General features: G+C 38.1%; 1 protein-coding gene across 1 annotated transcript; it reads right to left on the bottom strand.

Moving 5' to 3' along the window:
* Positions 1-728: 728 nt before the first annotated feature.
* LOC578933 (G-protein coupled receptor GRL101) lies at positions 729-26,136 on the bottom strand. The gene is made up of 16 exons (XM_030991447.1): positions 26,051-26,136; positions 22,911-23,038; positions 14,800-15,022; positions 13,873-13,995; positions 13,398-13,508; positions 12,720-12,891; positions 11,664-11,735; positions 11,049-11,120; positions 9,678-9,749; positions 8,975-9,046; positions 8,191-8,262; positions 7,419-7,493; positions 6,577-6,648; positions 5,909-5,986; positions 1,899-2,700; positions 729-1,044 (listed from the first exon to the last, which is right to left on the bottom strand). The coding sequence occupies exons 1-16, from the start codon at positions 26,100-26,102 to the stop codon at positions 766-768; spliced, it is 2,475 nt and encodes an 824-aa protein (XP_030847307.1). The 5' UTR covers positions 26,103-26,136; the 3' UTR covers positions 729-765.
* Between the last annotated feature and the right edge of the window lie 254 nt (positions 26,137-26,390).

Genomic DNA, 26,390 nt, shown 5'->3' on the forward strand with positions numbered 1-26,390 from the left:
GCGCCCGCTGCGTACCGTCATGATTCTTTGGCTAAGCAATGGCCTCATTACTGTGAGCCCCCATGATCAAAACCGTGTCAATTGGCTATATTAGTGCCCTTTTATGAGGCATTAATCCCCATAAAAGTCAGATATGACTTAAGGACGTAGATCCCCTTGTTGATTAGCATAGTAGCACACACATGCTTTAGCAGTCACACAAAACAAACACTCCCCAATTGTCATTCAATAAAATCTGAGAATGTATACTGTTATCTAGATCTATTAGGAATAAATCATTGTCAAAATCATTCAATAAATTGGGGGTATAAATAATTATTCCACCATTATGACCAACAGTGTACTTGAATGTCAAGGATTTTTGACAATTTCTAGAAATCAAAGATAACATCTTAAATCTGACCATATTCTTTTAAGACAATAAAAATCAAAACGCGTGTATCTATATGTGCATTTCGTAAATGTATATACAATATTATCTTAAAGACCGTTGATAATAAATCTAAGTAAACTTGCCTCCGTGGATTTCATCTCTTTTCTTATTCTTTTTTATTATAGTTTTGATGTTATTGTTGTTGTTGTTGTTTTTATTGATGCTGTTGAATTTCTTCTTCTTCATCATCTTCTTTTTCTTTTTCTTCTTCTTCTTCTTCTTCTTCTTCTTCTTCTTCTTCTTCTTCTTCTTCTTCTTCTTCTTCTTCTTCTTCTTCTTATTCTTCTTCTTCTTCTTCCTCTTCTTCTTCTTCTTCTTTTTGTTTGTATATATTATTTCTTCGATTCTCGATGGGGCGTGGTCGTCGGCTCGTTGATGATGGTGTACAAGTAGGGATTGATCGAGGAGTTGATGGGGAGTATGAACACCACCAACCAGGCATAGACGTTGGAGGAGATGGTGATGACGTTTGCTTCGATGAGGATACCCAGGATAATGATGGGCATCCAACAGAAGAAGTCCGTGCCGACTATGAAGAGGAGCTTAAGGGCCATCTTGATCTCGTTCGCCGCTTTCCCCTTACGACCGACTTGGCCACGTACATAACGCACCTGGAATACATACATGACAAAGTTTCAAGAAACTGTCTTTTACAATTAAGTATGTGTGTATAAATATATATACAGAGAGAGAGAGAGAGAGAGTGCTACTGTAATAACGAAAATTGGAGAAAACAAATCCAGGAAAATACATTTAATTTGGATTTATACGTTTTTTTTTTATTCTGCTCATCATAAGACAAGGTTTCAAGACACGTTCTTGCGTAGGAAGTAATTTAAGACAGAAATCCGAAAATGCAAGGGAACAGATATTTTATCACGTAACTCCTTTTATCTACTGAGCGCAAAACTTGACCCATTCATTGCACAGGGTTATTAAAGGGTGACTGATTTGTAATTTCTTATATAGAAAGCGGATGCTTAAGTTCCTTTAAAGATTGCTCAAAGTATTTCCGTCTTTAGCTTTATGTTTCAAAGTGACCTTTTTGGTCAGAGACAAGTGAAATGATATCCCTCCAATAGTACTCTCTTAATAAAGTCACCCCTATGTGCCTGCGTGAACCTTTAAACAGAATCGGAAGAATAAATGTCTTTTTGGATGTACGCCAATTGCTCCGCGTCAATTTCCTACTCTAACCGAATTCTGAATTACAACCGTGGACACAACACTAAACCTAACCCTGAACATAACCCTAACCCTTACCCTAGACTTAAACCAAAACCAAATTGCAACCCAACCCTATATATCGTTGACAAAATAAAGCCGGAGCAATTGTCGCAGGAGAAAATGTGTGGTCACCATATTTTTTAAGAAATTTAAAGTCATTTAAAGTCGAATACTTTATGATTACAAGATTAATAGGTTTATCGACAGGAACAGAGAAAAACTCAACATAGTCAATTACCCTGAAGAAAATGGCAATGTAGGAGAGAAAGATGACGATGAAACTGATGAGGTTTATACCCAAAAAGACGGCGATGGAAAACTCCCAGGTAGACACGGTGGATGAAGCTACCGTGTTGAAGTTCGCTACGTCATACCGAGACTGTGTATTCTCGTCAAGTTCGGCATACAGGTCAACAGACTTGCGGATGAGTGGCAGGCCAATGCACACGTCACTCAGACTGTACGCGTCGGGGTTGAGGTAGTTAACCAGGATGGAGACGAGACCAAGTAGGAAAGAGAACACCCAGATACAGCCGGTGAGGATGCGTGCTTTGGCGACGGTGATGTGGTACGTACTGAATGGAAAGATGATACAGATGAAGCGGTCGACGGTGAGGAGGGTGAGGAGGAAGACAGATGCCTCGCTGCTCAAGAATGTGATAAAGCCAGCTATCTGGCAGACGATACTCGATCTCCACTCCTCGGCTCGACCCTCCCAGAAGTACGAATCACCTATGTAGAGATCCATAGTGGCAAGGATGATCATGTAGGTGCCCATCAAGAAGTCGGCAAAGGCCAGATTGGTGATAAAGATTGACTGAATACTGCCCGCTGATGTCGTCTCCTTCCACCGAAGACGCATCAAAATAACGAAGGCGTTGCCTAGCAACGCACTGATACCCAGGATCCACATGAAGATCTTGATGATTAGGTTCTGGAGGAAGGTCTTCCGACAGGTGAAGAGGGGATGAGAGGGTACTCGCTCAACGCATGAGGCTCTCTCTGGTGCGATGCAACAGAGCCGGGAGTCATACACCACTCTGTTGGCAATGGATTTCGAAATCGATATCAAGAATGAGATTATATGATGTTAAAAGCAACAAAGTCCTAAGATTATGTTACTATTTCACGATTTCACGATAAGAAGGACGATTAAACAGACCATTAACCTCGAAAAGTAATTCTCTTTAATTATGTTTAAGATAAAGACTGTACCCTATCCTTCGCTCATTCTATTACATGTATAGATTTCGAACAAGTACCAAATACATGTACTTCCAATAATCAAATTTTGAACCTAAGGGTGATTTCATTATCATTACTATGTGACAGACTTTGTACTTTGGAGGGCATTTTGGGGTTATGCACATGCATTTTAAACTCTTGTAATAATACTAAGAAATAAGATAGGACTGGATGCCACGCGCATTTGGTTAGACTAAAAATATAATTTTTGGCTCAAGATTTGAAAGAGCGTCATAAATCAAGACTTTTAATTTTGACCAAATATGTATTACATGAAAAAGACCTTTAATTGATTCAAATTTTATCATGAGTTTAAAGTAATGAACATGTTTAATATACAGTTGCAAGTTGATATTATATATATAAATTATGGTGTATTGAAACATTAAAGTTTGATTTACTCTTAATATGGGGGTTATGAAAATACCTGTATTTCAAAGGTTTTTACACACCACAAATATGTCCATTAAAACCCTTTTTCTTTATAAACCATATTGTTTATGTTATCATGCCACATACAGGAAAGAAAATGATCAGATAATGTGATGGATTTTTCGTTATGGCAAATGAATTGATTTCTTTATTACAGGTTGCGCAGTTTGAGTGGAAAACAGACTGTACGTGTACCGTATAAGGCATTTTCTCATATTAGCAGTATTTAATAGTACGTGGGCACCTTTTAGAGGGGAAAAGAAGAGAAAGGGGCACTTATTGGAAAGGAAAATAGGCACTTGTCAAAGCAACAGAGGCATTTATATGGGACTAATAGGGGCAGCTATCAGAGGTGAAAAGGGGCATTAATCAGATAGTGTAAGGGGCTCTTTTTACCAAAACAATTGGCACTTAACAGAAGGGAGAGGGTCCCTTATTATAGAAAAGAAAAAAAGGCACGTGTTAAAGTAAAAAGGGGCAACTATTAGATGGGAAACGGTGCACTTCTCATAGCTAAAAAGGGCACTCAATGGAGAAGAAAAGGGGCAATTATAAGAAGGGTCAGAATTAGCATTTATTACAAAAGAAAGGGGTACTTGTCAACATAAAAGGGGCATCTATCAGACTTAAATTGGGGTAGATAAAAATGGGCGCTAATATGTAATAATCAAGTTCGGATTGCGTAATCAGGCGCGTACACAGGGGGGGGGGTGTTTGGGGGGGGGGGTTAAACCCCCCCCCCCCTTTGGTAATTTTTTGTGTGTAAACCCCCCTAAATTTTTCTAAACCCCCCCCCCCTTTTGGTTTTTTTCCCATGGTTGACCTAAAAAAGCTGACCTTACCCCCCCCCCCCCCCCCAATGGAGCAAATGTCAAATTTTCAAATTTCGAGACCAAAAAAAAAAAAAAAATGTCCTCTTACCCCCCCCCCCCGCTTATTCAGCGGTCGGCTGAGTCGTTGCGATTTTTTTGGGACCCCCCCCCCAAAAAAAAGTGACCTCTTACCCCCCCCCCCCCCCCCCCCCCCCCCGCTTATTCAGCGGTCGGCTGAGTCGTTGCGATTTTTTTGGGACCCCCCCCCAAAAAAAAAAGTGACCTCTTACCCCCCCGCCCCCCCCCCCCCCGCTTATTCAGCGGCTGGCTGAGTCGTTGCGAAATTTTCGGCCCGATTTATAAATGTTAAACCCCCCCCCCCCCCCCCCCTTCAAAAAATCCTGCGTACGCGCCTGTGCCTAATAATGTCATTGTCACGTTCATTAATTTAAAAAACCCATCACACCAAACTATAGTTCTCACTACGTTCTGGAATCGTCCTAGAAAAACCGTAAAACGGATTGTGGTCGGGGTAGAATATATATTTAAAAAAAATGTTTATAGTACGATCCTAGTTCGTTCATAAACAGTTCTCTTTACGTTCAACTTATATGTACCCGTCCATAGCCAGTTTATATCAAGTTCAGATCGGGGGAAATTTCCCATTTCCAGGCAGTCCAAGCCCGTTCTTAACTAGTTCTACCTCGTTCCCAATATGTCCAAATCCATTCTAACTAGTTTGAAACTTGTTACAACCAGTTTGGTACCCAGCCAACTCGTTCAAAGACAGTTCAACTCGTCTTCATCTCGTTCTTAAAGCGTCCGAATGGGCTCCTAGAGCGTGTGCAATCCCGTCCAGGCCGGGGGCTATACAAACCCAGCGCGTTCTTGCCATTCCTCATTCCCGTTCAACTTCAACGATTCAAGCTGTGCAGTTCAAGACTTTGAAGTGAAGCCAACATCACACCAAACTAGTTCTTAATACGTTCTGGGAAATGTTGCCAAACGGGCTCAAACTGTGTGCGAACGGATTGAACGTAGTAGCAACTTTTATGATCTGTTTAAGAGCTTCATGGACGGGCTCAGTTTGTCTGTCCAGAATTTTTTCCCGTCCTGCAATTAGACGAAGTGACAACGTCCTTAAAACGAGATGGGCGTACTGCGAACGGAATTGCCGTACTTCGATCGTACTATGAACATGTTACAACGTGACATTTATGTCTTCATCTGCACAGCCTGAAATATTGAACGGGAATAAGGAATGGCAGAAACGCGCTGGGTTTGTATAGCCCTCGAGCAAGGACGGTGTGATGGGGGCTTTAGGCACAAGGCTATCAAAGTTACCTTGGGTTACCTACTCGTTAACAACGGCGGACTCGGGATTTTCCAAAAAGGGGGAACGGCGGAGCGAACGTGTGTTCAAATTTGCACTGCCCATATTGGTTATTTCGGTGGAAACACATTCTCTCACTCACCCGTTGCTCTCCCCCCCCCCCCCCTTGTATTTTATGAGGCCATCAAGGATGGGTGGCTGCCCTGTCGGCCCCCACCTGGATCCACCACTGTATAATGACATCGTTTCAGTGTTACAAATTGTGTGTTTGCTTTCTCGTAGCAGAATATATTGACAATTAAAGAGTGAAATTATTTAAACCAATAATGCTAAATTAACCGAATACAAAGCTTTAGTGCGAAAATGTTTAATGCTAAGGTTGAGGTTTAATTTATCGTCTTGTAAGAATTGATTAAAAAAACTTACAATGCAAGCAGGTTCTCCAATCCCTGAAATATCTCCGGGAAAAGCTGGATACGTTTCGTCGTAGTGGACATAATATGTCTGTAAGTTTTGAATGACAAGCAAACGAGAATAATTAGAATAAAACAAGACAAAGGAGGAACGAACAAAAATTGATTTACGGCTAGAACCATTCAAATCACCATAATATAAGGCTCAAAACGCTGTGCAGTTCAGCTTATCGACACATCTTTCTGACACATCAATTTTTCTGTCAAAATTTTCTATTTTTAATCTAGTGTGCTCGATAATCTCTAAACTCACAGTGACAGCTCGATCCAAAAAGCGCTGTTAGTGATCTGAATTCATACAACTTTGAAAAGCTTAGCTTGAACAGTGCAGTCTAATACACACGTAATTATAATATTGAAAGGAGATAATACTTAATAGATGTATTGAGCGGTGTTACCAAAACATAAATCAAATGGATGAAACTAAACCTTAGAGATATAAATCACAAAATTCTAGCGGCGAATTTCCAAATTTAGTCACCAATTGTCACAATACACACTCTCATCATTAGTACAAGTCATGCTGGTAATTTCCCACGGTGATGTTAGTAGTAATCATCTTGTAAAAAGTAAAGTGATGGTGGAAATGGGCTTTCATATAAATGTAAGGAGTGTACTTACAGATCATCGAGTCGAGTTAGACCGTCGAAAGTACCGGGGGCGATGGAATGAAGAGGATTATCACGAAAGGAGCTGCAGGGGCATGGAAACGAAGACAATAACAATTATCAGTAAGTTAAGGAATTAAAGAAAAGCGTTGGAAGACGTCATTAGAGGTCTCTGCAGGGGTAAACTAATAGTAATAATGAGATGGAGAGACATGAAATCATGAAACGACCAACAGGGACAGGAGGTTTACATACACTGACCTACACGAATTCTACTAGAGTTAAATTCAAACCGATGTATTTTGTTGATTATTTCTATTTTATGACTAATGTTACTGATTGATATTGTCATTTCCTTATAGTGTTTTTCCCCAGTACAACGTGGCAACTAAACATTCTAAATTTCTTTAGACACCTTTCCATGCTTGTACTGACTGATTGACATTTATTTCAAATTACTTCTTTCTTCCACTTCCACATTGCTTCTCTTTTGTATTTTACTAAAAAGCGGAAATCCATTTCGATGACAATGATAATCTGGATGATAATAATATAAAAAATATATAACAACAAGAACAATAATAATAATAATAATATAAACAATAATCACAATAATGATATCAAAATAGATAATAACAATAACAACAATGATATTAACAATAATCATAATGATAAAAATAATGAAAATAATAAAAGTAACGATTATATAAACAATAAGTTTATAAAAACAGATTAATTATGGAAATTATTTCTAAAGCGCCCCAAGAAATTCTCTTCTGCTTAAAACTACTATGATCAATTAAATGAAAACAACGTGCTCTCAGTTTTGATTTTTATTTGTTTGTTAATACTTACACTATCTTGAGGTGTTTTTCTATTCCTTCAAATACGGAACTATTCACACTTTCAATATGGTTTTTAGGCATTACCCTGAAAGAAAGAAAAATCATCGAAATTCAACTCATCATATTTATAGTATCCTGATAAAACTGAAATTACTGTACATGTTAAAATTCGAAATAATTAAAAGAGGAGAAGATATAATGTACAGGTATATCCTTTGATGTCCGCTGGACAATTAAGGAATGTGTATGTGAATGTGTATCTTATATTAATTGTTTTATTTTTTACAAAAGAACATTGAGTATATATATACTCGATGTTCTTTTATGAAAAATATATTATTTATATATATATATATTGGATGCAGTGTGCTTTTAATGCTAATCTTGAGCTCTGGTATGGGAATCATATTTGAGAGAAAATTACTGTGATTTATTCTGGATTGTTTTTTCCTGCAGTAGCTTGGTCGTTTGACCCAGTGAAATAAAAACAAAGGCACGAAACCTTACTGGGCACCATCTTCGATAAAAACCACAACTCCAATTTGCACATAGTGACTTGTGTTATGCACATGGTGTCGGGCCCACTACCAGATTTCCTTAACTTTGCCTGCTCATAACTCAGCCACTATACATTTTCTACCAACTTTTTTTGGCACATGTTATTTATTTGAAATCTTGAACATTTAATGTAAGTTTCATTGGATTCTGTGATAATTTATTTTCTATACTTTCTATACCAGAAAACAAGTTAAATCTTTAATATAAAAATGCAGAAAACTTACAGGCGCTCCATGGAACTGCAATCTTTAAATGTACCTGGGCGAATCTTGGATAGCTGGTTGTAACCGAGGTCACTGGAATATGTACAAAATAATAATTATTCGATAAAATTGAATGTGACGACGGTGACCCAATAATGAACGCAGTAGATCTGACCACGATATATTTTTATTCGGGTTGTCATATACTTAAAACAAAGGATGCCCCCTTCTCTTAAACTTGCGTGTAAGATGATTTTTTGTTTTGTTTTTGTTTTTGGGGGGTCGCCCAATTGACATTCACATGCTAGCTTTCAAACACAAGAATGATATATGAAAGGGGAATGTTCATGGCAACTTTAACAAATAGGAAAGGTGATTAAAAACACTGTCGGCAGTAATTGAGAAAAAAATTGTATATCTGAAAGATATTGAACGTATTTTCCTTCACAGAGAAATGCAAACATTACGTTTTGTGTGACTTGTTGATCTAAAAGCCAGTGCTGTTTTGGGAATTATGATGATCATTACTTCACGAGAGCATCTGCAAGGTTGCGTCACCGTTACCGTTCAACTCCCCCAGGCCTACGACTACAACCCTCTACCCCAACCATTCACTCCTCCAAAACTGCAACTGTATTTCTTCCGCAGATTACTACGCTGGACAGCTGCCGTGACAAAGCAAAAAAAAAAATATTTGGCAATTAGTGTTTTCGCGCAAGACTATAGTCAAGGGTTTAATTTCCCCGGGTATATGATTATTTAATTCGGGATGTTTCGAAAATCACTGATCTATTTATATACTTACATGAAAAAGAGACGACCAAGATCTGTGAAGCACCCCTCGTCTAAACGCATTATCAGATTATAATCTAAGTATCTATTTTGGGAGAAATATGAAATACACCGTACATTAACATCTTAATTTTGGTGCTTGCCTGAATCTTGGATGCAGAATCTCCATTGAGTTCAATATCATACAACAGAGAAACAATTCGGTATGACTATAATCCAGCAATCGGGATTTTAAAATAATATCAATCTATACAAGGCGTGTCATGGCTTTGTTAGATTCTTTAAATTTGATTAGATTCAAACGGTCTGTATATTTTCCTTAAATTCATGACACTCATACTCCTTCGAAGTTATGAATTCAATGTAAGTTATGTTTTATATGACTATTTGTAAAAGAAATTGAATGAATTAATGAAAGAATAACAATAAAAGAAGACTATATGATGTCCCTTTAATTTTCGAACATTAGCTTCATATCCGGTTGGGTGTAAAATCATTTGATGAGGATAATTTTGTAACCATAAAGGCCCGAATTCACAAAGTCCTTGTAGACAAAACCTAGGTTTATATGCGTTATAGACGCGTTTTGACGCTTTTCAGACCAAGGTTTGTTTGAACCATGGTCAGAAACGCATCGAAATGCGTCATATGACGCACATAAACCTAGGTCTACAAACCTCCTTTGTGAATTCGGTCCAATTTGTCGGTTTACTTACAGGAGCCTCAGGTTGACTAGTCCTGTAAACGTGCCATTCTCTAGATACGTCAGACTGTTGTTGATTGCAACACTGCATTTACAACGAGGAAAGACATGGGACAAAGATTGTGAAGATCTAATATAACATATAACGTATTTATTATATTATGTGTATGCTACTAAAAGGCATTTTGTATTTTCCCCAAAGAGTGTTATGTAAAACGCATTTTTAAAAATAGGGAGACATATGGGTAACTAATTATTCTTTTCACGCCTAAGCTAGATTCTTTTTCCTAATATTTTTTAGTTTTCTAGTGCTTTGATACACTGTTTGTGAAAGACTTCAGCAAACTAATTTACCATTTTCTCATTAAAGTATTCATTCGCATAATGATTCATTCATTCAAAGTTTTCGAAAGGGAAATAAACACTAGGCAAAACCGTTCTTTCAAAAATTGAATTTAAATGCACTTTTGCAATGTCCCACAAGGGCCTTATACACACACACACAATCAAAACATGTTTACATAAGTGGCTAACTGCTCTTCTCACATACAATGCTATAATAATTAGCTTGAAGTGTAATAGCATTGCATTTAAGACTTTTCAGTCAAATGCATTTAGAAAAGATTGACAGCGATGCACTTTTCTTCGTTGTTACGTAAGCAAACAATTAACCACTAGCTTCAACCAAAACGCAATTTCTCATTATATGATATACACGAAATGCAAGTAATTAAGCTCAATGGGATCACTTAAAGGTAAACACCAGTTTCGGAAAAGCCCTCCTCTCAAAAAATGAAATGGAAGCTCTTATTACCAATCGTGTGAAAGAATGTGTTTTGACTAATACGTGATCATACAAATTTTGCCGAAAAAACCGCTTACTATTTGATATTTTTGGTAAATTATTATATCTATTTGGGCCTGGTAGATATAACGCACGTGTCTTGCACGAGTGATGTAGTCTTATATATATCTTTCTGTGTACAGTGCCTTTAACTTTACCAAGACTGGTCCAAATTTCTTATCATTTTGATGATTCCAGAACCTTGCAGTTCACACCAATACTTATATGCTAGATGATCAACCTTTTCTGATCGATTCCACAACGTTTCTTTCACAATGCAATCGCATGACCAGAACTGATCTTTATCTTTAACTATACAATACCACAGAAGTGTCAATCGAGTTATTGTTTCAACTATTTATTCTGCCATAGTAATGACTGAACTGAAATGTTAATGAAATAAAATTTAGAGCTCTTTTATTACACGAATAGTTAAAAAAAGACTATACGTGGTACATTACAAAACTTATGTGGAATTTTAAAAAAGAAAGATGATAATGAATTTACAGTTCTTTGAAATTCGAATCATACAAAGCTTACATTTTCCACAGGCGCGAAAGTTTGCGGAAAACCCCTGGCGGCAGTCTTTCTAACTGGCATGAAGAGATGTCTCTGAAAAATATAATAAAATTATCTGAGTTATTGTTATGAAATTCCTTTAAAAGCAATCCTCTAGTCCCAATATTAACTAAGATTTTAGAGGATTTATGCGGCGGGAAAAATTATATTTTATTGAAACTGAAATTCATTCGTTCCTCCTAAAGTATTTTGTCTTAAAACTGTCAGGAATACGATCGAAAGAACTTTCGTAAAATCAACGATTCCAATAGCCTTGAGCGTCACCTCTTAAAAGTGCATACACAACATACTTAATCTGAACATGATTTCTAAAGGTAATGAAATAATGTATTGAAATTGCTCATGAAAGTCTGTCTGATATATTTTTCAGGTACTTTTCTTAATTAATTATTTATTGTATGTTTGTAATTTTAAAAGACAGTAGCTTATTTCATGACCATATCATTATTTCAAATAGTGCTTGTAATATGTTTCAGCTCTTTTCATTATCCGCAAAATAGAGCTTTAATATTCTTACAAAATAAATATATACAGTAATATATTATCCATATTCTTAATATTTCTCTGAATACTTACAGAGTATGTAGGTTCCTCATTCCGTCAAACATACTTATATTCAACTCCATGACTGGTAATCCATTTAGATTTCTAGAATGAAATATGAAATTCGATTGAGAGGATTCAATAATATAATGTATGGTCTTAAGAAAGTTAATCTCCATTTTGGGATTATATTTTGTCTGTTAAAGTTATTTATATGAATGAGAAAATTCAAGATTGTAGGACCTTTACTAAATAAAGACGGTTCTATATGAATGATGATGAGGTGTGCCTTTGGGGGATTCTCTTTTACAGCACCTTCAACCCGCTTTTTATATAATTTCTTAATTGTTCCCCCTTTGAATTAATAACTTTTCTCTCTAAATCTCTCAAAAACAGAAAGTACACAATTTAGTAATTTTTCTCAAATAATATATTCTGAACCATATTATAATAACAATGAATAACATGTAAACAGTTCTTAGTAATTTTGCTTGAAATTGTTATTATATCTTTGCTAATGAGCAGACAAAATAAAACTGATACAAACAAACAAGATAAATTGACCCCAAAGACAAGATTTTCATCCATTCGCTTAAATGTGTAAAGTGCGAATATGAAAACATCCGAACACGATATATATAGGCAATAAAAAGGGATATTGAGTTGGGTTAATTCCTTGAAAGTATATGCTATGCTGTGAATTTCATGTACGTACATGAAATACTGGACAATCCTGAAGATGCATTATGTTCAGATACCATATATATTCACCCACAATAAATGTCCAGTTCCTTCTTCTGTTGTCTTTTACACGCACACGCACGCGCACAGAATACTTAATTAGTATATTCTTCTGATCATTTCAGTTCCTTACCCCATCCCCCTCCCCCATCACGCACTCACAGACATGCAAAAACGCACAAACACTGCTTTATTAATAAAATTCTGATCAATGTGCCTCATCACGCGCACACACACACACACACACACACACACACAGTAATTGGCCAGATTATAATTCTGATCAAGTGCCCTTCACATGATACTTGAACACAGTCCAATGCCCCTCGTCTTGATTAATTTACTCACAATAGTGTGGCCTTTGGTGCAACATTCTGCAAGGATTGTCCAAACCAGGGTTCTGTGCCATTTACCCAGAAAGGGTTCCACTGGGGACCACTGCATGCCGATGGAACGGGTCCATGTCGATCATTGTACGACGATTCACCACAAGAATAGCCCTCGGGACATTTCAAGGTGTCTAGATCATTAAAAGAATGGTAAAATTCCTTTAAATCCTTCATTTTAAATATAAATGTTTCTTTTGACAATATATTTTTTTTTTAACTGTGTGTTAATTTCAATTTAGGAAATTTAGTTTTGATTTCTTGGGCATTGTTATTTGTCAAAGCCTATAAATTTATGAGAAAAAAAATCTTCTTTTATATTTGCATTCAGGACTGATGACACAGACATCGACTGCGAGTGTGGAACATCCGTGCAATCTATGGCACACTTATCGGATATGCCCACTCCTAGATGACAAATGCTGCCTGGAAGACCTAGTGGCAGCAAATGAGCAGGCTCTTCAGTTTGCAAGAGCTTGGCAGAACATTTGAGCTCAGATGATGGCCACGAAAGAAGAAGTTTGACAATGCGTCCATTTTTTTGTGTGCGGGGCTTTATAGAAGTTCATTTACGATTAAATTGCTCAAATATCACACTAGAAGTATCGAAAAGCATAATTGATCTTATTAGGTCTCTTACCACACTGTTCTTCGTCATCAGATAGAGGACAGTCACTCCATCCATCGCACTGTCTGCTGGGAAGGATACAAATAGCACTCCCGCGGCACTGGAAAGAATCCGGGTCGCATGCTGCAGGAAAATCATTTTGGCGACTTTTTAAGGTTACTTATCACTAAATAACTGATTAGTCCCATCATTATTTCGATAATTGAAACATGGATGTTATCATTTTTTACTTAGGGGGAGGGGGAGAATAGCGTCGTACACGTCCTACTAATTAATCTAATATTTGTCGATCCCCCCCCCCCCCCCCTCGTCACAAAAAGTACATCCAAACCTAGTATCCAATCCAATCCATGGTGGATTTCATGTAGTTTTCTTAAAATCTCACTCTTTTGCAAAAGCCTTGAAAGTCGTTTTGTGATCGTAAAGTAAAGCTATGAGGATTCTTTTTTTTAAACGAAAATTAAAAAAAACGAAGATGGGGGATTACCTCCACAATCGACCTCGTCTGAGAAATCATGACAGTCGACAATCCCGTCACAACGAGCCTCGTTTCGAATGGTCTCAATCCCTGAAGCGCACTTGAATGCATCATCGAAGAGCTGGCCTGTGACTGGAAAAGTCCACAAATGAGAAAGAGAGGGAGAGAGAGAGAGAGAGAAAAAAAAAATTAAGACAGACAGATGGATGGAGAAATGGTTTGCTGTACGAGAAAAAAGGATTAAAGAGATCTAGTGTATGCTCGGGGCGCTTGTAGGAATTAATTTGTATGAGAGTTTGTGTGGGTGTGAAAGAATGGAAAGAGACAGAGAGAGAGAGAGAGAGAGAAGGGTTCTTTTAACCGCTTTGCTTTTGTAGTTTTAATTAAATATAAAACAGTAAACGCAAATTTTTCACGAAGCAAACTCCAGTGTAGCAGCAAAGATTTGCCTTCATTAACGAAGAAGTTATTGATTTTAATTCAAAGGAGGGAAAAGATGTTAGTTTTATTTTTAATTATGCACTTTTCACTATTTAAAACAGCTTTGTTGGAAAAGAATTTAAAAAGAAAAGAACAAAACAGAGACTTCTTCATAGTTTGTTTTACCTATGGAATTATCGTTTACATTTACAGATAGAAGAAAATATTAGAAACCCATGTATATCCCTCCAGAAATGGAGGCAAATGCTAAAAATGTGAAGATGTTTATATTATTATCAGGAAATAAAGAAGACCAGAATTTGGTGTTTTACAAAAACAAAAAAATTAACGAAGAAGGTAAAGGTGTGATGGAAATTGATATACACTTTGTTCATATTTTTTTCATTTTCTCAAATCTGCCCACCGCATTTTAGCCAGTACTTTCCCCTTTCTGAAGCGTGCTGCCTTCTATGAATTATAATTGGTGCAGAATATAAATTCAGATATACAACAAACCATTTGCATCGTAAAATCGAATGTCCAATGAGAAGCCACCCCGCTCTTGGACAAGATCAGTGCAAAACGAAATAGTGGTGAGTCCCCCGGGTAGACAAAGAGACGTCAGATTTCCACTGACCAATGGGATGCGAGTTAAACTGGTGTCGTGTGCAGCAGAGTGGGTCAAGGTCAACGTGTCCCAAGGATGCTCGATGTCCAGGTAGTTAATGAAGATTATAATCTGCGTGAAAATGTTTTGAAATGGATATTTGAATTATGGTTTAGATGATCGCAAGATTTTTTCGAAAATTCAACCTTCGGAGATCGTAATATCCCTGTATACTTCACGTATCAAAATGTGCGAATATGTCAATGGCACGGCACATAATCTGAACACAATTTCTACAGGCAATATACCCGGGAAATATCCCAGGATATTGAACACATCTAGCCCTATTCCTAACACCGATCCTATCCCTTATCAGTAGTATTAGTAGTTGTTGTTGTAGTAGTAGTAGGAGTAGCTGTTATAGTAGTAGTAGTAGTAGTAGTAGTAGTAGTAGTAGTAGCAGCAGCAGTAGCCACTTGATATTTTAGTTGTAGTAGTTGTCATACTTGCAGAAGTTTTACTCTGGAGTATCACATCCAAAGCATCTCATAATGACAGTTGTCAATAGTGGCATCCCTTCACCTTAAAACAGACATCTTTTCAAGTTCTCCGGCTGTATTAGTCAGTTATCACTTTAAATGAACTAGAAATTATGCTCATTTACTACAGTGCCAAATTGAAAAACCCATAATTAAAGCTACACAAAAAAAAACATATACAATGCGTCACAGAAAAAATTAAATCGAAAATTATCGATGTTTTATCATAACTTAACCACAATTATGATTAATGAATGACATATTTGTAAAGCTTAAGTCCTCTTCTTTTATTTGATACAACTCATATGGTGCATTTTTTCACGCATGAGTGATTAAAAACAATTAGAAGAGAGAGTACCAAAAAGTCATTTTGGCGGGCGCGCGGCGGTATCTGAATTTCAAAGAAAAAAATCGTATTTCTAGAAAGTTCATTTTCTACCCTTAACACCTCAATCGGGAAAAATGAGATAGGAATAACAAAGTTCTGTTTGTTTAAAGTGATGCTTGCATTTCAATAATTTGATTAAACGAATTCGTTTTCACTGGCTGCCTGCGGTAGCAACAAACAGAGTTGATAAAAGACTTAACTCCGTTTCCCTACGATCAGCCATGCATCAAGCACCAAAAAGAAATTACTTTCATGTCTCTCATTGGCTCAATCACAACCGAGTACATATTTTAGCCATAACCACTAAAATCTAAATTGAACAAAAATAAGGCGAAGTGCAGAGAAGGGAGTGGGTGCGAGAAAGACAACTTCGCACAGAGAAGATCCGTCGTGATCGACCACACGTTCAGTTATTAGTAGTTCATACTCGCACGGCCGGTTTAATATGTTCAGTGGCGGATCCAGGGGGGCCGAAACGGCCGCGGCCCCCCCTATTGGCGGCGCAAAAAAAAAGGAAGAAAAAAAAGAGGAAGAAAAGAAGAGAAAAAAAGAAAGGAGAAGAGGAGAAAAAAAGGAGAAGAGAAAAGAAAGGAGAAGAGAAAGGAAAAAAGAAAAGAAAAGAAAATAGAAGAGAAAAGATAAATAAAAAGCCCCCCCCCCCCCCCCCCCCCCCCCTCCCTCCAACTCCGGGGTCGGAGGGACCGAATTTGTGTTCCCTAAATTTCCGATAAAGAGTTACTTTTCACGAAACAAAGTCCGGCCCGCAATACACAAAAATCCGGCCCGTACTGACTTTACACACCGGAGACAGAGGGGTGCTTCCAAAGAGAGGGAACATACATGTGCGTACCCTAGATAACACTGAGAGGGTGAGGGGGGTGGGAAAAGAAAAGTCGGTGAGAAAGGGGGAAAAGCAAGGAAATGGCGCTAAGTGACAGTAACGACAAATATGGGAAAACTGAAATCGGGAGATTTGGGGACATTCCAGAAGGCTCATTGGCAAACGTTATTGAATAGAGGGGGGCCGGGCCGGGCCGGCCGCATAAAATCTCGAGCCGCGGATTCAAAGTTAAACGTTAAGAACAGTCCCTGCGGTCATCACTCTTTAGTGAGAAATTTGAAAAGGGCAAAATATTTTGGATGTCTTTTAAATAGAAGTTATATACTCAACAGTCAAATTTTAAATTAACGGTAAGGCCGCTTCACAACTCTTATTTTGCCCTTCATTTGGATTCAGCTCGTATCGACTCGCTTGTGATTGTATTAGAACTCATGTTGGTAGTAATCATGGACAGGGGCGGCGATCCTGGGCCCGATATGGGGACAAGTCTCCCAGGAAATTTAGAAATATAGCTAGAAATAAATATAGCGGAAAGAACGTACATATCGGGCTTAGGGATTTTTTAGAATGCATAATTTCAGCATTCAACATTGCAAAATCTCGCTTGGTCGCTACGCCCCGGCCCCGGCCCCGGCCCTCGCCCGATAACACAAAATTATGACGCTCCCGGCCGTGATTTATCCATGGTAGGTGTAATATAGAATGGTACAACGAATCGTCTTCTTTCTCCAATAATTTAATGAAATGTCAAAGCTTCCGCGCATCGCTCGGGAGGGGGGCAACTGAATTCAGACAAGGATTAGGAGTCGAGAATGGTAAAACGAATCATCTTCTTTCTCTAATAATTTAATGAAACGTCAACGTTTCCGCGCTTCGCTCGGGGGGGGGGGGGGCGGGAACTCAATTCAGACAAGGATTAAGAGTCGAGAACGGTACAACGAATCGTCTTCTTTCTCTAATGATCTAATGAAACGTCAAAGCTTCCGCGCTTCGCGCGAGAATTGGGGGGGGGAACTCAATTCAGACAAGGATAAAGAGTCGATGACGGTGCAACGAATCATCTTCTTTCTCTAATAATTTAATGAAACGTTAACGTTTCAGCGCTTCGCGTGGGAGGGGAAAAACTGAATTCAAAGAAGGATAATAATTTAATAAACCGTCAAAGCTTACGCGCTACGCGCGGGCAAGGGAAAACTTAATTCAGACAAGGATTAAGAGTCGAGAATGATAAAATGATTCGTCTTCTTCCTCTAATAATTTAATAAACCGTCAAAGCTTACGCGCTACGCGCGGCCAAGGGAAAACTTAGTTTAGACAAGGATAAAGAGTCGATGACGGTACAACGAATCATCTTCTTTCTCTAATACTTTAATGAAACGTCAACGTTTCCGCGCTTCGCGCGGGAGGGGGGAGGGGGCGGGAACTCAATTCAGACGAGGATTAAGAGTCGAGAACGTTACAACGAATCGTCTTCTCTCTCTAATAATTAAATGAAACGTCAAAGCCTCCGCGCTTCGAGCGGGAGGGGGGGGAACTCAATTCAGACAAGGATAAAGAGTCGATGACGGTACAACGAATCATCTTCTTTCTCTAATAATTTAATGAAACGTCAACGTTTCCGCGCTTCGCGTGGGAGGGGGAAACTGAATACACCCAAGGATTAAGAGTCGAGAATGGTACGAAGAATCGTCTCCTTTTCCATATAATTTAATTAAACGTCAAAGCTTCAGCGCTACGCGCTGGAGGGGGGGGGGGGACGGGAACTTAATTCAGACAAGGATTAAGAGTCGAGAATGGTACAAAGAATCGTCTCCTTTTCCTTATAATTAATTAAACGTCAAAGCTTCAGCGCTACGCGTGGGAGGGGGGGGGCGGGAATTTAATTCAGACAAGGATTAAGAGTCGATGACGGTACAACGAATCATCTTCTTTCTCTAATACTTTAATGAAACGTCAACGTTTCCGCGCTTCGCGCGGTAAGGGGGAGGGGGCGGGAACTCAATTCAGACAAGGATTAAGAGTCGAGAACGTTACAACGAATCGTCTTCTCTCTCTAATAATTAAATGAAACGTCAAAGCCTTCGCGCTTCGCGCGGGAGTTGGGGGGGGGGTGGAACTCAATTCAGACAAGGATAAAGAGTCGATGACGGTACAACGAATCATCTTCTTTCTCTAATAATTTAATGAAACGTCAACGTTTCCGCGCTTCGCGTGGGAGGGGGAAACTGAATACACCCAAGGATTAAGAGTCGAGAATGGTACAACGAATCGTCCCCTTTTCCTTATAATTTAATTAAACGTCAAAGCTTCCGCGCTACGCGTGGGAGGAGGGGGGACGGGAACTCAATTCAGACAAGGATTAAGAGTCGAGAATGGGACGAAGAATCGTCTCCTTTTCCAAATAATTTAATTAAACGTCAAAGCTTCAGCGCTACGCGCTGGAGGGGGGGACGGGAACTTAATTCAGACACAAGGATTAAGAGTCGAGAATGGTACAAAGAATCGTCTCCTTTTCCTTATAATTGATTAAACGTCAAAGCTTCAGCGCTACGCGTGGGAGGGGGCGGGAACTTAATTCAGAGTCGATGACGGTACAACGAATCATCTTCTTTCTCTAATAATTTCATTAAACTATGAAAGGCCAAAGCTTCCATGCTTCGCGCGGGAGGGGGGGTGAATTCAGTCAAGTAATAAGAGTCGAGAATGGTGCAACAAATCTTCTTTCTATAATAATTAATGAAAGGGCAAAGCTTCCGCGCTTTGCGCGGGCAGGAGGAAACTGAATACACCCAAGGATTAAGAGTCGAGAATGGTACAACGAATCGTCTTCTTTCTCTAATAATTTAATGAAACGTCTAAGATTCCGCGCTTCGCGCGGGAGGGGGGGGGGGTGAATTCAGTCAAGTAATAAGAGTCGAGAATGGTACAACGAATCATCTTTTTCTCTAATAATTTCATTAAAGGTAAAGACCAGTTATGGTCATGCGATTGCATTGTGAAAGAAACGTTGTGGAATCGATCAGAAAAGGTTGATCATCTAGCATCTAGCATCTGTAAGGTTCTGGAATCATCAAAATGATAAGAAATTTGGCCCATTCTTCGTAAAGTTACAAGCACTATACACAGAAAGATGTATATGGGACTACCCTATATCTCTCACAGACCATGAGAGAAACAAATTTACCAAATATATGAATTAGTAGGCGGTTTCCCGGCAAATTTTTTATCATCATGTATTAGTCAAAACATATTATTTCACATGATTGGTAATGAGAGCTTCCATTTCATTTTTTGAATTTGGGGCGTTTCCAATACTGGTCTTTACCTTTAAACTATAAAATGTCAAAGCTTCCGCGCTTTGCGCGGGAGGGGGAAAACTGAATTCAGAGAAGGATTAAGAGTCGAGAATGGTACAACAAAAAATCGTCTTCTTTCTCTAATAATTAATGAAAGGTCAAAGCTTCCGCGCTTCGCGCGTCATGGGGGGGGGGGGGGGTTAGCGAGCTACCCGCATATGATTTTTTGAAATCTTTTCTCGTCTATTTTGGTTATAAATAACACTTTTACAAAATACATTTTTGCTCAAATTGTTGCCCGCTCGCTTCGCTCACTAGCCGAATTGTGAAACCAGAAAGTTACTTTTTCGGATAATAGGCTATAGCCCCCCCCCCCCCCCCCCCGATGAAAATGTCAAAAATTGTAATGGTATGGTGCTTCTAATATGACCTTGAAAAAAACGGTCGGCGCAATTTTCAAACTTCCGGCCCCCCCTATTGGAAAATCCTGGATCCGCGCCTGATGTTAGCCTAAAGGTGGAGTTGATACTTGTGGCAGTAAACACAAACAAGGGATTTTCCTCATAATAATGTTGCATTCACGGCTGGCGAAGCGATTCTCGCGATGACCAAGTGATTAGTGATTAATTTAGCTTCCAGCGATAAGGCTCTCGGCGGTTAATCAGTATTCGGCATTGGGCTATTGTTTCGCCATTAATGTGTTCGTTAATGAACAAAATATGACGCTTGGGGCTCAACAGAAATACTCAAGGTAGCTTGAAGAATATCTCTTGGTCGAATGTATAGCTATCACCGCACTTTATATATATGAATACGCAGGAAATCTAAAAGAGAGAAGAAATGGAAGACGTCGAGAAGGGATGAGCAATAATTGGTGAAGTTGTTATAAAATATCTACAAGAGTCTATCGACTAATGGCTTCTATGTTCTTTTTTTTTTATCCCGAGGTGTTCTATAATGTCCTCTACTATATTCTCTTTTTACGTCCTTAACTCCGTCCTCTCCTACTGTCAAATTACTTTTACATTGCTTTTTATTACTAACTTGTTCCTGGATTATCCCCGTATACCAAGCCCAGCTCCAATACACTGTCCAGTCCTAAATGAACTTAATAATAATAATAATAATAATAGTAAATTTGTATAGCGCATAATAAATTGTAAATTTCTCTATGCGCTTTACATTTGAATATATAAACAACACTAATAAAACAATAAATAACAAAATAGATAAGCAAATGACAAAAAATATTTATGAAAAAAAAACTAATTAATGCACCTATAATTACACCTATTAAATTAATTAACATTACATATAACAAATTCAACAAACGGACAGACACTCATCATGTCAAATCAGCCTCCCAACCAGCAACGGACAAATCAACTCTAGGAGGAGACCCTTGAAAACAAATAGGTTTTTAGGGCTCTTCCAAAGCCGTCAATGCTTCCAACAACTCGAAGCTCGTCAGGAAGCTGATTCCACCAGACAGGCGCTGCCGTTGAAAAGGCACGAGAACCATATGTTTGGGTTGATGTGGTAGGGACAGTCAGGAGATTCTTTGTTGAGGAGCGGGGATTTCTACGGGGTATGTATGAGCAAATAATATCAAGAAGATAAGTCGGGGATTTAAGAATCATTACCTTGTAACACAACATAAGAACTTTATACGCAATTCTTTCTTTTACAGGTAACCAATGAAGGCGAGTTAACATGGGTGTTACTGGATCTCTCCCCCTTGCTCGTTCAACAAGTCTTGCAGCTCTATTTTGGACAATTTGCAATTTTCTTTACCCAAGCAATAATTTCCTATGTCTCATTTCTCTATCTTACGAGTTCTGGAATCTTCCAAAATATACCAACCAATAATCGCAATATACAGTCCGTCACAGAAAAAAAAGGAAACAGAGAGTTATCGATGTTTTATCATAACTTAATCACAATTATAATGAATAAATGACATATATTTGTAAAGCTTAGATCCTCGTCTTTCATTTGATGCAACTCATATGATGCATATCTCACGCATGAGTGATTGAAAACAATTTGAAGAAAGGGTACCAAAATGTTTTTTTTTTATTTACTCCCCAGACAAGTACCCCTAGGACAGTTTTCCGGGGGTAGTTGTCCTAGAGGATGGTTGTCGTAGAGGGTAGTTGTCTGGGGGTAGTGTCCGGTGGGTAGTTTTCCGTGGTTTAGTTGTTCTAGGGGGTAGTTGTATGGGTGAAGTTTTCCGGGGATAGTTGTCCTAGGGGGTAGTCGACCTAGTGCCCTAGGGGTAGTTGTCCTAGGGGGTAGTCGACCCTAGAGGGTGGTTGCCCTAGGGGTAGTTGTCCTAGGGGGTAGTCGACCCTAGAGGGTGGTTGCCTTAGGGGTAGTTGTCCTAGGGGGTAGTCGACCCTAGAGGGTGGTTGCCTTAGGGGTAGTTGTCCTAGGGGGTAGTTGTCCTAGAGGGTGATTATTCTAGGGGTGTTATCCGGGGTGGTTGTCCAGGGGTTGGTGTTCTAGAACCAATTATCTTTCATTTTCTTAAGCGTATTCGTAATATGTATTTCGCATTCACTAAGTTCTAGTGAGATGTCACTTTCACACGTTGCGTCAAGGCCCACGCCAGTCTCTAACGCAGTACTTTGTCAGCCAAATGACGCCCATTTTGCAACGACTATACACTTCAAAAATAGCTAGTAAAACTTTGACCCTATATCGTGTAAAAAGGGAACATTGGAACATTCTACATACCATGAATTATTGGGTAATATATGCTGAATATTGGGTAAAATATACACAATTTTCATTAAAGTGAGCCAATATCAGGTAACATTTTATCCAACAAACATGCATGTTCACTCTTATTTTCTTACAAAATGTCGGGTAAAATTTGACCCATATGTTATTAGAGTGTCCTAAGACAGAGTGAGACACGTGTCAGACATACAGGCATTTAGGTGCATATTACCATCTGGTCAACATCCGTTTGTATCTGCCATTGCCGTTGGATGTCAGAGGGATACGGCCAGGGGAACTCCGGTGACACTATCGACGTGATGTAGGTATCAGTAAAGCCTTGTCCATTGACTCCGACACCTGAAATTGATATCCCCTAAATAAATATTAACCGTATCACTTGGTGCGTCACCTATTGAAATGTGCCAATGTGACAATGACATATTAAAAAATCCGAACATAATTTTCGAAGGCAATACAAAATGCAATGTTATCGAAAAGTACGGTTTACTGATTTTATGAGTACTTCTTATTAAAACAAAAGTTGCTCTTTACAACTCGAAAGCTTGTCAGAGTCTTGCCGGATATAGCAACACACTATTGTATACAGAGTGTATTCCTGTTCAGATGAATTAAATAGTTGGTAACAAGCAACCAGATTAATTGAATAGTTAGTAACCAGTAACGAGATAAATTAAATGGTTAGTAACCAGTAACCAGTAAACAAATTAATTGAATAGTAAGTAACCAGAAATCAGATTAATTAAATAGTTAGTATCCAGTAATCAGGTGTTTTGGAGAGAAACATGCATAAATCGAAATTCATTAGTAACCAGTAATTATCATTTGTATCCATTTGGAATTGCCCAAGCTAATTTGTGTTGCTTGTGCAAAAAGGAAGAGGAGACATATCGTCATTAATTTTTTATTTGAAAAAGGTCGTTTGATATGGAACGACTTTAATAATAAATTTGATACCTAATCTAAATTGGGAGGAGATATTTTTGGGAATAATATAAATTGATCAAGGAAAGAAGCAATTGGTATATAATTTTTTAATTCTAGTAAAGTATTTGATTTTCATGGAAAGAGAACGGGGTATATCTATAACCATGGATGAAATTAAATGCAGTTTCAAAGAGGATGAATTTGGGGGGAAAAGAATTTGGCATGGATGAGAAAGAAAATTCTCCTGCATCTGACAAAATAGTAAAACTGGGAAGTTTTAGGAAGAGCGAGGTAGAGGTGGAACGAAGACAACGATAAAGTAAAGAAACATGTCCCAGAATGCATTCCCTATCCACGCAAGTAGAAGGGAGGACGCAGGGGGTGGGGGAGGGTGGGAGAGGGAGGTGGAGGGGGAGAGGGGAGGGTTAAGTGCAAGGAGTTATTTTTATTTTTTATTTCACACACAACATACCTCAATGAAATTGATATCAACAAAAGTTGTTTTGGAAGTCAAGTAAATAAATTTGGGTTGTTATAACTTTTTACTGAAAAGAGATTTGAGCCTCTCCTTGACACAACATATTGACCCGGTACATGGGCAAATTTCTGGTAAGTTACAAGAAGGAAACCTCTCCGATTACTTTTATACTTTTCACTTTTAAATAAGGCTTTGTTTTCGTCCATAAATCGTATAAGCGGAACGCCAAAGCCAAATATCATGCTCAATTTTTTTATTTGGTTGCAACTACCACCCAACCTAAGCACACCTTGTTTATTCGAAAGATGTTATCATAATATACAATCTTTCAGATGTTTTTTTTATTGTAGCAAACAGCCCGAAATATGAAGGGGCCTCCGAAAAAGCGTTCCTTTTGACGAAATTAGTATTCTGTCAATACATAGTGAGGGCAAATAAATGTAAGTGAGACTGTTAAATATGGATATGTTATGACTACAATGAATACATAATTCAAATACGAAATAAAAAATACAAATACAATGGGCAGATCAGCATAGAATCGTACATCATGTGCCATAAAAAATAAGAATTGATAATGGTGTAAATGTAACGTCATGAACAGAGAGTGGATTTTTGGCAATCATTGCAAATTATTACAAGATATGCATGATAGAAAAGAGATGTCACAAAGCGGAATTGTAACAATTAAACAGTTACACGCATTACTATTACAGACTATTACTTATTGGCTCTATAGCTCCTAAGTTGATTTGACAACTAATAGTCGTTATTTTCCAACTTAAAGACATTTTCAAGCCCCCCCCCCCTTTTTTTTTTTTAAGGGGAGTTCTAAATTAGTATTATCTTTCAAATGCCGTTGGAAATTAACCTTTTTATTTTTTTGGCCTGCACAGGGGACATAGTACCTTTAAAGCATTGGTGAATAGAAATAGCATTGGATCATTGGAATTCACTTATCAAGTCCTGTTTAGACTGTTTGTTCATTTTATATTGACAAACATGAAGACAGTTGAAATTTAAAAATACCATTTCAATTCAGTTGAATTTAAAAAAATATATATTTGACCAAATCTCTTACCAATCATATTTCTTTTAAAGATCAATGTGCCCATTACAGCTTTGATTAAAAAGGAGATACTCGATGATCTTTACATGTGAATTATATTAATATTGTTTATTCTTAAGACCTATTTTGTTTGAGTAAGTTGCAGTAAATGTTGAGTGGATAAAAATCATTGTGACACCAAAGTTAGGAACTTATATAAAGGCTCACTAAAACAATCGCTTCGTATCTGTGGCTGCATGATATCTTCTTCAAATATTTGCAAATATATTTCTCTCACGCTAACACTTTTGCCCATAAAGTTGGTATTTAATTGTCTTACCATTGTTCATGAAAAGATTTTGCCATTATGATTTATTCTTGATGCATAAAGTTAATATCTTCTGTGATTTTTATTAATGGATCTGTGTTGATCAATATTTAATGCTCAACTAATTTCTGAGACGATGTATATACTTTATATCTCGAGAATAAATTATATTGTCACAACCGTTTTTATGGGTAAGAAAAATTATTCAGACTTCATGGGCACCAGTGTATTTGCACTTACCTAATTTTCTGTACATACATATGTGCAAGCATACATAAAAACTTAGGCCTTGTATACACTCATGCAATATTGTAGCTCGAAATCTAAACAAATTGGCCCAGTGCGCTTTAGAGAAAAGAAGTGAACAACTAGACAAACGAAAGAATAGATAGTTGTTGAAGACATACATCTTTGGGTTTTCTTGAAAAATCCTAACCTTTGTATATTGACCAAGGAAACAGGTGTTGACAAGAAACACGAAAGTTATTCGTTGAGTATTAAAACTCTCCTATTGCTCGATTGATATTCGGTCTCAAAATCAAATGACTATATTTAAGTATTATCACTTACCACTGAGAGCTATGAAAACGACGCAAGGACCCCATAACTCGGAAAGCCTCATGATGTTTAACTGGGCACCTACCCAACGCGTTCTTGTCAACTGCCTCGCTGGTTCGCCATTTAAAGGATCATTATTAATTAGCTAATGTGCGTTGCCCTCGCCGTAATTTAACGTCGCTATCTCATTGGTTACTCTAAATTTGCATATCAATGAGGTTGTATGACATAACAACTGCTATACGTGATGATTGGTTTGGAATTAAACGTATCAGCTTAGTGCTTAGTCGCTAGATCATCTCTCTTCCTCTCTATGTCGAGAAATGCGATTGGTTCAAATCTGACAGGCGCT

Source organism: Strongylocentrotus purpuratus, unplaced genomic scaffold, assembly GCF_000002235.5.
Source record: "Strongylocentrotus purpuratus isolate Spur 01 unplaced genomic scaffold, Spur_5.0 spur5_contig_845, whole genome shotgun sequence".
In the NCBI taxonomy this organism is placed as follows: domain Eukaryota; kingdom Metazoa; phylum Echinodermata; class Echinoidea; order Camarodonta; family Strongylocentrotidae; genus Strongylocentrotus; species Strongylocentrotus purpuratus.